Below are 15808 nucleotides of genomic sequence, written 5' to 3'. Positions count from 1 at the left end.
TCTGCCCGACGTCGACGCAATAGCGTACATCAGCCTCCTTACCTAAAACATCTAATATAAGTATCGGCAAGGCATCGGCCAAATCTTCAGTCAATCAACAGTATTTCGCGCTCGTCAAACATGTCCGTTACGTCGGCTTTGGGTCGGACAACTATACCGGAGGAAGATGCCGCGCTTATCTGTTGGTGCTTGTCGGTTATTCCTCCCTTTGCAGCCCATCAGAGAAAAGGCGACATTATGGGTGTATCAAATATGTACATTAATAAATAATATGATAATTTGTGCGTATGAACTAGTGTATAATGACAGATGTGAAGTGATAACAGCAACCGTCTGAGCGTCAATATGTACAGTTTGCAATGTAAAGTGAAATTGTGCAGTGAAGTGATGTCAGATATACAATCAATATAACTACATGTTGTAATATTATCTTATGTGTCCAGTGTTGAGTAGTGAAGGCAAGTAATGTAAATGCCGAACAAAACATGAAATAATTAAAATCATATAAACACATTTATAACTCACCAATCAGACAACAGATCAACAAAACAGATCAGAAATCTGTGAAACATTATCTCCAGCAATCTGAAATGACAAATACACGGATGGGGGCTCTTCTACAGCTAAAATAAACTTCTGTGTGGGTATTAGTTTGGATTATTACATTGAACTCTCACTTATGTCATTTATTTTAGTACAGGAAGGAAGAGGACACAATTGCTAAGAAACATTACTCATATCACACATCATCATTATATGTGTGTTCATCTCTCTAATGCTTTTATCTGTCACTCACATACAACTGCATTAACTTATTACAACATGATTCATACCTAATATTATTTAATTTAGAGCTGATACAAAATAAAAATACAGGACATTATACACTTTTAGATCATATTAATTATGTGTATTTTTATTGTGTATATTTGCAAGCAACCAGAACAGCAAAGAAAAAGACACAATAATTATAAAAAGCTAAAAAATTTACCACTCATGTTGTTTTGGTTAAAAAAAAATTGTGCCGCATTTGATGGGCGTCACCAATTGGTTCAATGGAGGGGGAGTATTTTTTGTCTGCTTTATTATGATTTGATTAAGAACTAAATTATCAGAAACAAGCATGTTTTTATAAATAATGATTTTTTTTAAGTATTACAAAGAAATGTTGATGTCTATGATCTTCTCTTCTGTTCATCTTTTCTGGATCTGATGTCATAAATCAAAACAACAGAAGCAGTGACGGCAGCAACGCCCACCAGAGCAAAGACGACCAATCGGATCACAGCTTCAGTCGTAGCACAACAGCTGACAGAGTCTGAGGAAAGAAAAACAAAATGAAACAGAGATGAAGTGAATGAATAAACACAAACATCACCTGTGACTCACCTGAACACGGCTGACAGACATCAGTGATGTTGAGATGTTGAGTTTGATTACTGATGGGATTGTTCACCACACAGCTGTAAGAATCATCCAGACACTTCAGATGAAGAGAGATGCTGCTGATGTTGAGATCAGACACACTGATGCTGGACAATAAACTGTTTCCTTTGTACCAGGACAGACTCACATCTCTCACATCTCTCACATTCAACACTGAACACAATGACAGACATGTTGAGACTGATGAAGAGTCTCTGGTGATGATGACAGGAATGGGCAGACGAGCTGTTAAAACATAAGAGAATAAAAATATTAAAGGATTAAGAAATAACATTGTGAGTTTATTAGTAAGTTTGTCTCATCATCACCCATCAACATGTTATATCATCATCAACTAATGTTCTAATGTTTTATTTTATTGCGTGTGTGTTTGTGTGTATTATGATTCGCCGTGGCAACAGCATGTGTTAAAAGTTCAAGATACTTACTAGTAAAACTGGAAGTGCTGCTGCTGTGCAACAACCACACATACATAACATTTAAAATATTAAATATATTTTAAAGAAATTAGTTGTTGTGGGAAATTGCTGCTTAAGTCAATTTGATCACTGTTAAAATATTAAAGATAAATAAACTGATGACTCTACTTAACCTTATATTTATTTTTATGCAGATGCAATCCCATGGACAAACATGACAGCAGCTGAATATGAATTAGGCATAAGACTTGAGCATAAAAGCCTGACTTTACAAAGTTTGACATTAAAAACCAAAGTACTGAACAGATACTGTGATGTTAAAAACCTGAAACACAACGAGGAGTTTCACAGCTGTGTTTAGAGGAACATGCAAAGAAAAGATGCATTACAGACTTCTTGTATGAAATCTGAAGATAATTCAGTTTTTTATTTGTAATTTTAAACATTTTAGATCTGAGCCTAAGAAGCCACAACACGACTGAATGAAGGTGAAAATACAAATCAACTTTAAATCTTTACTCACCATAGACAGTAACATTGAATCTGTATGAGATCTCTCTAGTGCTGCTGAGGATTACTTGATAAAGTCCAGTGTGTTGAGTTGTGATGTTTGTGATGGTGAGATCTCCAGTCTGATTATTCATCTGCAGTCTGTTTCTGAATCTCCCATCAAGAAAACCAGCATTTATTCTGACTATATTAGGCGTTTTATTTATTATAGCTATAAGAGTATCTTTATCTCCAAACCTCCACTCGATCACTTCATCTCTCTGTATTTCAGTAATATTAGTGAGTAGAGGTAAGATTATCTCTCTCCATCACTGACACTGACTTCACTTCATCACCAAACACACCTGAACACACAAACAGAGACAAAGATTGAAGATTAGGTTAATATTATTCAGATCAATATTAAAATATAATGGTCCCAACTTTAGTCTGTTTGCTGCTCCTGTAAGTGAAGATTAAACAGAAATGATTTTACTCTATATGAGAATAATGTCATAACTGATCAAACTGTGGGTGTTCAGCTATAAGACTGAATGATTGTGGATTTTGAATTGGCTGTAGTTAGAGTTTACAAGCATCTGATACCCAAAGTCTGATCAGAGCTCAACATTAGGTCACTTTGTCATGGAGGTCCTATCAGTGTTTTATTGTTTGTGGCACATAAAGGTCTGATCCTAAGGTTATGCTACAAGAGTTTCTTTAATAAACTATTCTTCTCTGAACTTTAGTCCGGCTTACTTTTCTTTATGAAAGTACTAGCGAGCCACCCGACAACTGCTCAGCCAAATACAAAACATCTAACAAGTTTTTATATAAAGGGACATTTAGATAAAGATAAAAAACAGAAGCACTGAATTTCTCCTAAATCCAACATATAGAAACACAGAACCGAATTCAAATGTTGTAAAACACACAAAAAGTAAACAAATTGAAGTCATATAAACACATTTATAACTCACCAGTCAGACGCCAGATCAACAAACTGAACAAAAATCTGTAAAACATTTTCTCAAGTGGTTTCAGTCCAGAAATCTGAATTGACAAATAAAAAAACTCTTGAAATCTGATGCTGTTTTATTAAAGTGATAAATAAACTGACGAGTGCTCGTCTGTAGTTAAGTGATCTCCACCTCTGTTAATAAACTTCTCCTATCTTTATTTTTTTTAGTAACAGGAAGTGACATGACACTATTGTTATGAGGAGTTATGAATCACATCACACATCATTATACAGAGCATTCAGAAAATATTCAGACCTTCTTTCCTTTTATACGTTTTGTTATGTTGCAGTCTGATAGTGTAATAGTTTAAATTCATGTTTTTACTGCAGCACTGAGACACAGAGATGAAATAAATGTTTAAAGACACTGAACTGTATGTGAATGATAAAGATATCACGTTGTCCTGTAGTTAAATAAATTATCATCTTTAGTATGTTGAAAATAAACTGTGCCCACATCAATGCTAAATCTAATACACTTTGAGATCATATTATATATGTATTTTTATTGTGTATATTTGCAAGCAACCAGAAAAGCAAAGATAAAGACACAATAATTTTAAAAAGCTAAATAATTTAAAGATGTTTATTATAATCTCTTATCTTCTCTTCTATTCATCTCTTCTGGATCTGATGTCATAAATCAAAACAACAAAAGCAGCTACAGCAGCCACGCCCACCAGAGCAGAGACAACCAATCGGATCACAGCTTCAGTCTTATCACAAGAATTGACTGAGTCTGAGGAAAGAAAAAAACAAAATGAAACAGAGATGAAGTGAATGAATAAACACAAACATCACCTGTGACTCACCTGAACACGTCTGACAGAGATGAGCGATGTTAAGATGTTAAGTTTGGTTTGTGATGGGATTGTTGAGTACACATCTGTATGTGTTGTTATCCTGATATTCAACCTCCAGAGGTAGAGAGAGTCTGATGTTGAGATCAGACACAAGGACTTCATGATAAAACAACTCAAATTACCAGCGGAAACAGTACAGAGCATCACAATTTATTCAGTGTTACGTAATTAATTAGTATTTATCATTTACATCAGTTATATTTCTATAAAACAAGGAAATAACATCAACAAAACAAGGTATTTCTCAGTAAACTCTCATAAACAATCCTATCATTACTATGCAATGACCATCTCAGTCTGCCTAAACCCCACCTTTCAGTAGCCTGCATCAAGCACGAGTTAGGACGTGTTGACCATGTCTGGAGGACTTGCGGCACGAATGAGGCATTTGGTGTGTCGCGATACACGCAATTCCGCCTCATTCGCGTGTCTAGTTCGGCTGGTGTGTAAAGGTGGTAGAGCCTTTTCCTACTAAGCCCCTTAGCCCTATATAAATAAAATTGAATTGAAAACACAAACTTGCCTTTACAGCTAAAAACACTGTCTCTTCATGATGTTTACACACTAACTAGCTTGATGACAGCTTACACAGTTCACATAAAGACACCACATATAGCGAGTAGCGACAGCTCAACTGACTACTAGATAATAGAATTGCTTCGCAGAGGATTTTTTTAACAACTCATTGTGCAGCCCCCCATGTTTCATGAAAAAATGCCGCCCAAGGCAAATGTCCATTTGCCCGTGCCAAAAACTGACTGCACGATATGGACAATCAATGACAAGTTTTGTGGTAGATGTTTAAAGGTCTCTATTACAAACTTTCTGTAAACATTTTTTTATGAAAAAAAATAACCTTTTTAGGACAGGACTAACTTAAAAGCAAACCTTACATTTTAAAAAAATCCTCTTTGCGAAATGTTGAAACTTTTGCATATTCTGCAAGGTGCATGTAAACTTTTGATCGCAACTGTAAACAATATATTAACATAACTAGTAGTTTGACGGGTGTGCTATTTATTTTTCCATTTCTTCTTTTATCTTTTTTATTGATTTGTTTTTTATTTTGTTTGCAGGAGGTTTTGCTTCAACAAAAAAACCTTTCAGTGTTACTTCTTTTAGAAGCCATGGTACAGAGACAAGACCGAGTCTGATCCTCATTTCTGTTTTTGGATTAATTCTGCACCTTATTTAGTTATTTAAATTGTCTGTTCTACTGCAAATGAAGGACTGATCCAGGAACAACTATTATATTTTGATCAAGTCTAAAAATCAGTTGTAAATCTCTTGTTATGTCTGTTTAAATATTTTTATGTATGTACATATGATCAGTTTCTACCTTTAAAAATAAACTTTGAATCAACAAGCTTCCAATATTAACTGATGATATTGTCCCTTATATTGTACACTTAGCCCTTATGCAAAACATACAATTAAAACCTTGAAAAATGGGAAACATTAAAACAAGTGGTACCTAAAATTTTTTTAAATAAATTTTAAAATACATCATATTTTAGTACATATTCCATATTCACGTACTAAAGATACATTTATTAGGCTATATTAAGTACAAAATTAGTAAATGAAAATAAAGCACTTAAGTACATTATAGAAGTGTACTTTTTCACCTGGGCATGCTGTACAGTGTACACATACAGTATTGCAGAGCTTGTATTAAAGCTCTCTCTCTCTCTCTCTCTCTCTCTCTCTCTCTGTGTGTGTGTGTGTGTGTGTGCGTGCGCGCGTGTGTGTGTGTGTGTGTGAGAGAGAAAGGGAGAGAGAGAGAGAGAGGGAGAGAGAGAGAGAAAGAGTTAGTATAGGCTTTTTAGCTTATTTGTATTCACCAATATCAAATCTCCGTGTCTTGATCAAAGTGTTTTCATCCAGGAATCGTAAAATTAAAATCAACTGAATTAATCGGATTTTGCTCTTCCAACTTCCAAACAAATCCATGTTGCCAAGGAACGAACGTGCTTGCAGCGTAATAATGTTATTCATTTATTTCTGATTGCCTGGTAGGATTAATATACCAATATGTCATCTGATTGTCGTCTATCGCAGCGTTGCGTAAAATTGAGCACACACACACACACACACACAGCTGAACTCGATAGATAGAACAACGGTTTCAACCCCAACTTGCATCATTTGCCAAAGATGATTAAGTGACACATAGACACTGACTGATTTTTTTTGGACATGTCAGTTTATTGTATTTACAATAAAACTGCGTTTAAACTCGTGTGCAATTTTTTAAAAGAACAATTAACGATTATTTCGTAAGCACGAGCAAACATCAATCATTAAATCCATACAAGTACTTAAGTAAACTTCAATAAAACATGTGTTCACTTACCAATTTTGCTGGCTTTTCCCCAGTTCAGTGCAAATGACCGTTTCATTCAAAGTCTGTGCAAGGCTGCAGCACCCGCCCACATTTTCGACGTACTGTTTCCTGGAGTTTTTATTACTCTTCCGCATTGGAAATGTGCTGCTTTAAAGCGTTATACGCCATAAATCATAACAACCCGCAACATCTTGAATCACAACATGTACAATATTCATTCTGAAATAAATATTATTTGAAAACTTGTCAAAAATACAAATGTACGAGACTGTGTATTACAGCCAAATAAAACTACAATCCCATGAAGCACTGCAAATGCATTTTGGCCAACTCTAATAGGCCAACTTCGCTTTATATGCTTTTTGAAATCCTGATTGGCTCGAGCTGGGCTAAAAGCCCTGCTGAAAAAAAAACAATAAAAACCATTACAGAAAATTCTAATGGTTTCCATTAAAATACCAATAGGAACCATTAGCTTAATTATCATTATTTAGATTCATCTTAATGTGTCAGAATTAGCTAATACTGAATGTAGAATTTAATTATATAAAAATCACAGTGGAAAATTTTTAAATTATGTTAATCAATTACAGTTGATTTTCACAATTTAGATAATTGAATATGTATTGTTGCCTGGAATAACTTGAAGACTTTAGACCCATGATGTAAACAAGAAGGTGAAAATATCTGGAATTTTAATCAAAAATATTTTAAAACTAGGTCAAGTTCGGATATACTTACGTGGCCCACATATTTAACATCTGGGCCAAATACTTCATTTGACATCTTGCCCATGTCTTGGGTGCCATTTTTAACCCAGTCCCATCTCTGCCGAACCCGGGCCATGTTTTGGTCCACATGCTAGCCAGTGCCCTAATGCCAGGTGTGCCAGATGCATGGAAAATCTGGGCCAAATTTGTTTGCCGAGTAGTACATAAAGTCAAATAAAATGTCCTAAAACTTCATCATGTATTATTTGTATGCCAGTGGCAGATGAATGCCAGCTGTGCCAGACGAATGCCAAGTCTGGGCCAGATTTATTGCTGACTGGGCAAGCGCATGAGGAGCATACCATAATTATGCTTTCACATCATTTCCTCAACAAAAAAAAAAAACATAAAAAAAATAACCATTAGAGAACGTTCTGTATAAGTTATTATTAGGTTATTTTAAAAATAACCACATGCAACATTATGGGAATGTTATTTTATGGTTGCCAAAAATAAAACCTAAAAAGAATGTTCCCAGGACGTTATTAATTGGTTCCCCAAAAGATAACCAAAAACTTTAGGGTAGCGTTCTGTGTTTGCTGGGAAACACCTTCACATCACATACTTGGGCTGTTTCTCAATGTCAAGGAAGGATCCTAAGCCAGAATGTCGAGCAACCAAGGACTGAGTCCTTCGTTCGAAAAATATCCCATATACAGGAAAGGATGCATATGTGTATCCTTCCCGCTCTGAAATCACCCACAATCCTAAAAGCACACCTTTTTACTGACATAATGACGCAATTGCTAGCCTGTTCCATTTACGTATTCTCCAAATTCTAAAGAGGAGCCTCACCTAGCCTCTTAAGGAAGTGACTTGGAAAGATCAGTCCTGCCAAGGAAGTACTGATGGGTCGTTCGCGAACGAGCCGGCTCTAAGAGCCGATTTTAGCGAACGAGAAGAGCCGACTCCCGTCAGCGAGAGCCGAATCTTCATTCGCAGGAAGGGGCAGGACCTATTTGTATTTGGCATACGATGCATCCAATCAAATGGGAAAACAGACTAGGATTATACCATTATGTGAAAGAAGAAAGGGGGATAGACGCCCAAAAACCCAGTGTAGTGGTACAGGCCAGGTACACAAAGCGATAGAGAGAGGCGGGGAACCAGGATTTAAATGTAAGCACGTTGGGAAAAGGTGTAGGCACCCCCCCCCCAAAAGAAGAAAGTTAAGTCATGAGTGAAAACTGAAAAATACAAATTTTGCCTTTATTTATTAAGTTTGTTTGCTGTGGTTCTGTGCTCATTGTTCAATTGTTTAATTCATGTTAAATAATAATAACTCTGTATTTTTTCTAACAAAAAAATCATAAAAATAAGGCTTTTTTTAAAAACAATTGATTCAAAAATTGCATACCAACACACAAACCGTTAACAATTGCTAAATTGGGCTAAAAAATAAAACTCCCAGTGTACTAAATAAAGAGCCGATACTAAATAAAGAACTTTTTACTCAAGTAAAAGTACACAATTTTAACGTAATTAGGTATTAAATACATTTGAATATGTAATATAGCGTCGCTTAACATATGTCACACACTACGTTGCTGATTGGTTAGGTCTATCCAATTGGTGCAGAGGCATTTTTTGTTCTGCTTCGGTTGAAACACGCCCCATAATAACTGCCCAATGGACGCAGTTTTGGCTCTGGATGTGACTTAACGTCAGCGATGCAAATTAAAAGAGGCGGAGCGCGGGACATTTAAAACAGACCTTTAAATATCTGGTGTGGGTTTTTAAAATCCCATTTTAAACTTTAGACATGGACCATACGACCGCGTTTTGTTGTAAAGCTGCATTTCACACACACTACAGTTTCAGCATATACCGGTAAGTTGCACGTTTGCTGTCTTAATTATTTATGCATTCACATAAAAATACGGCAGTAGCCTATACTTAATTATTTAGTATAGTATACTTTTACAAATTTCTACAACAAGAACCTTGTGAATTTCACAATAAAGTAAACTTACTGTATTTGCATGTGACACCGGCATCAACCGTGTTTAGCTATTAGTGAAAATAAAACTAAAAGAATGCATTTTAAATTTAGCCGTTGGACCATCACAGAAACATATCTGCACGCTGTGAAAGCTATATCAACATTTTTTATATTTTTGTGCTTCTCTGTTGTACAGATGCTGTTTCATCTGTGTGTTTTTACTGTTAATAATAAGTACAGGTAAGAGCAACATATTAATGATAACACCTGTTTTAAAGCAAATTAATTATACAAACGTGTAAAATAAATGTTTTATCTCTTTTTTAGCTTCGTCACACAAAGTAATAGAAGGTGTTGAAGGAGAGAACATTACCTTGCAATGCAGTCACACAAACGTTAAACTTACACGCAAAAATCTTGTGGTTCACTGGAGACACAATGACATCAGGAACGTGCATGATATTATTCAGGGCAGGATTTCTGTACAGGAACAGGACTCGATATATGAGAACAGAGCATTTGTTAATCTTGATGAGTGTTTGACAGGTGACTGCAGTCTGACACTTACCCAACTTCAGGCATCTGATGGAGGAATGTATTTGTGTTACATCCCGGCCATGGGTGTTTTCCAGAATGCAGAACTTATCGTAAAAGGTGTGTGGCAGAAATTGTTTCTAAAGAGTAACTAAACCCCTAGTCTCGCGTAGCCAGACCTTCAATACTGACGCCCCAATTGAAAAGGGGCAGCGACCAGCAGTAGCAGTGTTCACGTCATCCTTTTCTCGTCAGTTACTGGCGTTATGACAAGCAGATTTAAAGAGACGGGCGACACACAGCGATTGGCTGTCTGAATGCGGCTTCAGTCTGTGGGCGTGACGTCTGAGGCTGAAACCCAGCCTGACTCCACACTGGCAATATTTGAAAAATGCAAGAAAAGTGGGCAGATCCAAACTGAGATAGAGGGGACGAATTGAGCTCGTAGACATTTTTACACCATATATTTTAGCATTGAAACACTTTATACCCAAATGTCAAAAAAGTTACTCAAATCAATGAAGAGCACTAAAGCCCCATTTATTCAGATCATTAACTAAAAAAAGTTCGTTTAGGGTTTGGTTACTCTTTAAATCAAAATTTCTATGGTAAATACGCAAAGTTTTAGTAATGTGCACATGTATATAGTATAATGGAAAGATATTAGGAAACCAAACACCCTGCAGAAATTGGATAACGCTGAAAATTTTGGAAGCAATTTTCAGGGCAGGACTAAATTAAAAACAAACCTTAATTTACAATAAACCACTATAAAATTTTCAGCATTTTGCAAGATGTATGTAAACTAGAGCTTGATTAATCGCAGACAAAAAAGTTTAGATTTTGATTTTATATTTATAAATAAAAAAATTACACATAACATTTTTCCTAAATTCGTACATGTACACTGTTAACGATTTCCCTGTATTTTTACAGTACGGTACTGGCAGCACGGTTGCCAGTAAGTTACTGTATTTTGGTTTTACAGTACTGTACTGTAATACCATTTTACAGTACACAAAGTGGTACTGTATAGTTACAAAGCAGTACTGTACTGTAATTTTACAATATTTTATTACAGTAGTCTATTTTTACAGTAATTTACTGTAATGTCTATATTGACCCATAAATACTATTTATTACTTATTGCAGTTAATACAATAATATTATATAAAATAGCTAGAGATTTAGGTTTAAATCTATAGTTATTAATATGGTAAAAATGCTAAATTAAAACATAATGAATTAAAAGGCAATCCAAGCAATGTATGTATCAAAATTTTATTTAAAAAAACATTTAATTGAAACAAACATATTTAAAACAAGATTTTAAACAATAATAAACATATAATCAAGTAACATAAAATAAAATCAACAAGTATAAACAAGTTTGGAGACCCCTGCTGTAACATATTTAACTCTGGCAAATAGAACACTGTTCCATAGTTTGAAGTTTTCAGTTTAAAGTCCATCATCGACTAAAAGGTAACATTTCACTGTGGTAAAAAGAACACTGGCCCATAGTTTTAAATATTCTACTTAAATTTCATTTAACACTAAAAATAAATGCATTAAACTGTGGCAGACAGACCACAGTGGCCTTTACTTTGAAGTCGTCCATTCGAACTCAATCAGGGACTGCATGAAGCTGTTCACATGGGGGTTAATGGCCACAGCTTTTCTCTGCACCAAGTTCCTTGTCTTTTTGCTTGCTCCTTGTCTGGATGTGCATTTTTTCCCATCTTTGGAATTAATTCTATCCAGAAACCTGTTAGAAATATCATAAACATTAAGTCAACAAATATAAGATAGAAAAAGATTCTTAAAAAATTAAACTCAGCCTTGAATTTACTCCTATTCTGAAACCTTTTGCTCTTATTCTACTGTTCCACACCTAATTTCACTAAAATACAGAAGATTCACTTACCGCTGAACAAACTCTTTCATCAATGGACAGCATCCACCTGGATCCTGTCATGATTGAATGTCCTGAACAGAAAGTACAATTGTTACTGATTTGGACACAACTTTTTATTCTGAAAACAAAATCTTTTGTCAATAAAGTCCAGGGACACCTCTGCTAAATAAATACAATTATTAAATTAAATTTCTTATAACCAAAGTCTGAATATTTCTGTTTGTATATTTCTACATGGCAAACTAAGACAATTGTGTACATGTTGTATATGGTCGTGTTACAGTGTTGTGTGTGAATGAGTGAATGAGTGTATACATGGGTATTTAAAGAAACTGTAGTGGTAAAGTGCAAACTTACCGAACATAATGTGCTTGGTGTGTGTCTGGTATCACCCGTTGTGCCTCCACATCTGCCTTAACTCCTGAAAAGTGCAATGACACTCATGTAAACTACAAATAAAAAGTCAGCCACATTCCTGTGTAATTTTGCATGTGACGTGAAAGCATTTAATATTGCAGTCGAAAAAATACATGACTTGTAACTGTACATCATGTACTTGCCTGGTGCCTTTAAAGATGATCCATCTTACCCAATCCAGCTTACAAGCAATGGTAAGACTGTAAAAAAGACAAATGTTACAAAATCTGTTAGCCATAGAAATAAATAGACATTGTGAAGGAAATGGTAAAAGAAAATTTAGTAACACTTTACTATAAGAGTTTATTCCTTAACATTTGGTAATGCCTTAGCTAATATGAACTAACAATGAACAATATATTTTACAACATTAATAATATTTGATAATGTTCATTGTGCAGAGACAAAGTGATTGATTTAAAAATTTATTAAGTGTTTAAATCTAATATCATGCTATGCTAACAAATAAAACATTACTGTAAAGTGTTTAGTCAGTTGTAAAACAAATATATATATATATATATATATTAGTTGTTATATTATATCTAAATATCTAAATAAGTCTTTTTTTAATTATAACATCTTGTCTACAGAAAATCTCTGAAAATGTCTCGTTTAGTGCAGAAAATAGCGATTTATAGTGACAAGGTAAAAAGACTGTCCCTTTAATGTTTTACCCGGACCGGCTGCGGTGTAACACGCTATTTCACGCAAAGTTTTTTAACAAGTTAGTAGCTAGCTGCTCACTTTAAAGATAAACATGATCGCCTAAATCTGAGCAATCCTGGTGATGCCAGTTTCCTACACGATGTTATAATGGACTATTTTACATCCAGAGATGAAGGATCAGATGACAGAGACGAGAAGACAAAGGTACGTAAATGCGGAGCCCATTCTCTTTTTGTGCATTGATTTGATGTGTTTTGGAAACTTATATATACTGCATGTAATGCATCTGAAGTGGTGGAAACAATATGCCATAAAAATGTATTGGACAACTTACTGGGAGTGTAAAACGCTTAAGAGAAGATATTCTCTGCTTTTGCGGATATACCGTAATATAATAACAACAACAATACGCGCGGCAATCCCTTTCGTTCATCTGATATTAAGATGGTCTGAATGATATTTGGTCGAAGTTAAAGCTGCGATGAGTTCGATGCATGTATCCAGTTAAATATGAGGTTTCTTGTTTTCACTTCTGTGGAGGAGTTCGGTATGCTGTGTACGGCGTGTCAAGTCCTGTCTGTTTACAACCACAGCCTTACCAAACAGTCGAACTTAATACTTTTCTCTGACGCTAACTGAACGGATGAAACGCCGAGATAAACGACCGTTATGCTGGGACCGCAAGACCGCGCTGGCGGGTTGTCTTTGTCCATTTCGTTAAAAATAGTTTCATTGTCACCACACTTTCATCACAATATAAACTCACCAAAACCCTCATAATTTAGTTAAAACAACCCTATATTCATTAAAAAAGGTGTAAAGCGAGTTAAAGCAGCGGTAGACATCTGTGTGTAACGTTAGCTTACTTTCTGAGGGAGATTGAAACTTTGTTGGCGACCGTTTTTTTCTCTCATTGCACGTTTAAAACAATATTGTGACAAACTATTGACAACATTCTTAAACTAAAAATTAAGTTTTCATGAAACAGAAATATTTCAAACTTACCGAACTGCCAGAAATCAATCATCCTCCTTCAGCTGCAGCCAGGAGTTGTGCTCTCTCTCCCTCTGTGTGATTTGACTCTGGCGCACTTTCTCTGATTATTGCAAGTACACCTGGCACATTACAGCAATGGCTACAGCAAGGTTACATCAAGACCAAAATATACTGTAAAATTTTCCCGCTCAAACAAATTTACCCAGAATGCATTATGAACTGCAGTACTGTACTGTAATGTATACATACAGTATAGTACTGTGGATTTTTACAGTAATGTACTGCTAAATCTACAGCGACATCTAACAGTGTATGTGTGCATTTATATATGCACACAAAATATTTACACACAGTACACACATATTATGCAAAAACAAACTTACTTTGTATGCAATTAATCTTTTGACAGCCCTAATGTAAACTTTTGATCGCCACTGTACATTAACATAACTAATAGTTTGACAGGTGTGTTGTTAATTTTCATTTTCTTTTCTTTTCTCTTATCTTTTTCTTTTTTGTTTGCAGGTAGATCTTTCAGAGAATACAGAGCTGATCTGTTAAGAAGTCATGGTACAGAGACAAGACCGAGTCTGATCCTAATTCCTGTTTTTGGATTTATTCTGCACTTTATTTAATTACTTTATTTAAATTGTCTGTTCTACTGCACATGAAGGACTGATCCAGGAGCAGCTATTATATTTTGACCAAGTCTACAAAAAAATCTGTTAATGTCTGTGTAAATATTTTTATGTATGTACTGAAGGATCCTACCTTAGATCCTCACCTGCAGAATGTTTTTATTATTGTGTTTTTTTTATCTTTAATCATTTATTTACATAATCATCATAATCATTTTATAATCATTTTATAATCATTTAATTATTGTATTTGATTATTTAATATCATTTTATCATTATCAATTTCATTATAATTTTTATTATTACATTATTGTTTTTATTCATTATTCATTCATTATTATATTTCACCTTATTAAAATATCTTATTTTACTGCAACTATCTGTTTCTGCATCTTTGTCATATTTAGGCTATAGTGTGGGATTTATAAAATATCTTATATCCTACATCACATATTTTGATTTTGGAAGTCTGCTCACTTTATCTCTTATATCAGAATATTATATTACTGTTAAGTGAATATTCATTCCTACTATAAATATAAAGTGGCGTTGTCCACATTAGTGTTTGTAACACTAATACCTTGTTCTAAACCTAAATTCTAAAACTATATATTGTTGGAAAGCTCAAAGAGTATAATTTTCATATTTCATTACCATTTGGGGAAAATTATGACATAGTGAGATTCAGTTTCTAAAAAGGTACGGGCCCCCAGGTAGGCCAAATTTGTTTATGCATATTTATAACACTAAAGCCCACTCTAAACCTAAAAACTCATGACAAGCTATATATAATCGAAAAGCTCTCAGAATGTAGTTTTAATATTTCAAAACCTTTTTGCATTAATAATAATAATAATAATAATAATAATAATAATAATAATAATAATGACAGTAATTTATTAGTTTGTGAGTATACAAGAGTACAAGAGTATGCAACAAAATCTGTCACACAAACCTAATTTTTTGTGATTTTAACTTGGAATTTGGATCACAACTACTTGAGACATAGCCTATTGCTTCATGTTTACATTATTTACTGTGTGAAACAATTACATTTTTATAATTTTATTAATAAAATTACTATGTTATTGCATTACTTTTTATATATTAAAATAAAGGTAAACTGCTATAAAAAATATTTATATTTTCACCTAACACATCTGTGAAAAACCTTAATTGTATTCTTTAAAACAAGACCAAGAGTAGGATTCTAGCCCAAAAAATCCCAGAGAAATATTAATTTAAAGATGTAAATTACATTGTCACCCCCACTCAAACGGGATTTGTGCCACATAAGGGGTTAAAATACGCCGAACCATGTATCCTGTATTATAGCTCC

General features: G+C 34.4%; 1 protein-coding gene and 1 long non-coding RNA gene across 2 annotated transcripts; one reads left to right on the top strand and one right to left on the bottom strand.

Annotated features, from left to right (window-relative positions):
- Positions 1–7227: 7227 nt before the first annotated feature.
- LOC141281625 (V-set domain-containing T-cell activation inhibitor 1-like) lies at positions 7228–14697 on the top strand. Its single transcript, XM_073813561.1, has 4 exons — positions 7228–9185; positions 9494–9537; positions 9625–9951; positions 14357–14697. Exons 1-4 carry the CDS (start codon positions 9118–9120, stop codon positions 14464–14466), a joined length of 549 nt encoding a protein of 182 aa, XP_073669662.1. The 5' UTR covers positions 7228–9117; the 3' UTR covers positions 14467–14697.
- On the bottom strand, positions 11099–12598 carry LOC135722841 (uncharacterized). Its single transcript, XR_010522572.2, has 4 exons — positions 12310–12598; positions 12107–12170; positions 11759–11820; positions 11099–11599 (listed from the first exon to the last, which is right to left on the bottom strand). It is a non-coding gene; the product is annotated as an uncharacterized lncRNA (long non-coding RNA).
- Positions 14698–15808: the final 1111 nt, after the last annotated feature.

Source organism: Paramisgurnus dabryanus, chromosome 24, assembly GCF_030506205.2.
Source record: "Paramisgurnus dabryanus chromosome 24, PD_genome_1.1, whole genome shotgun sequence".
Taxonomy (NCBI): Eukaryota; Metazoa; Chordata; class Actinopteri; order Cypriniformes; family Cobitidae; genus Paramisgurnus; species Paramisgurnus dabryanus.
Note: the sequence above shows the minus strand (reverse complement) of the source record. Positions and strands in the feature narration are given on the sequence as shown.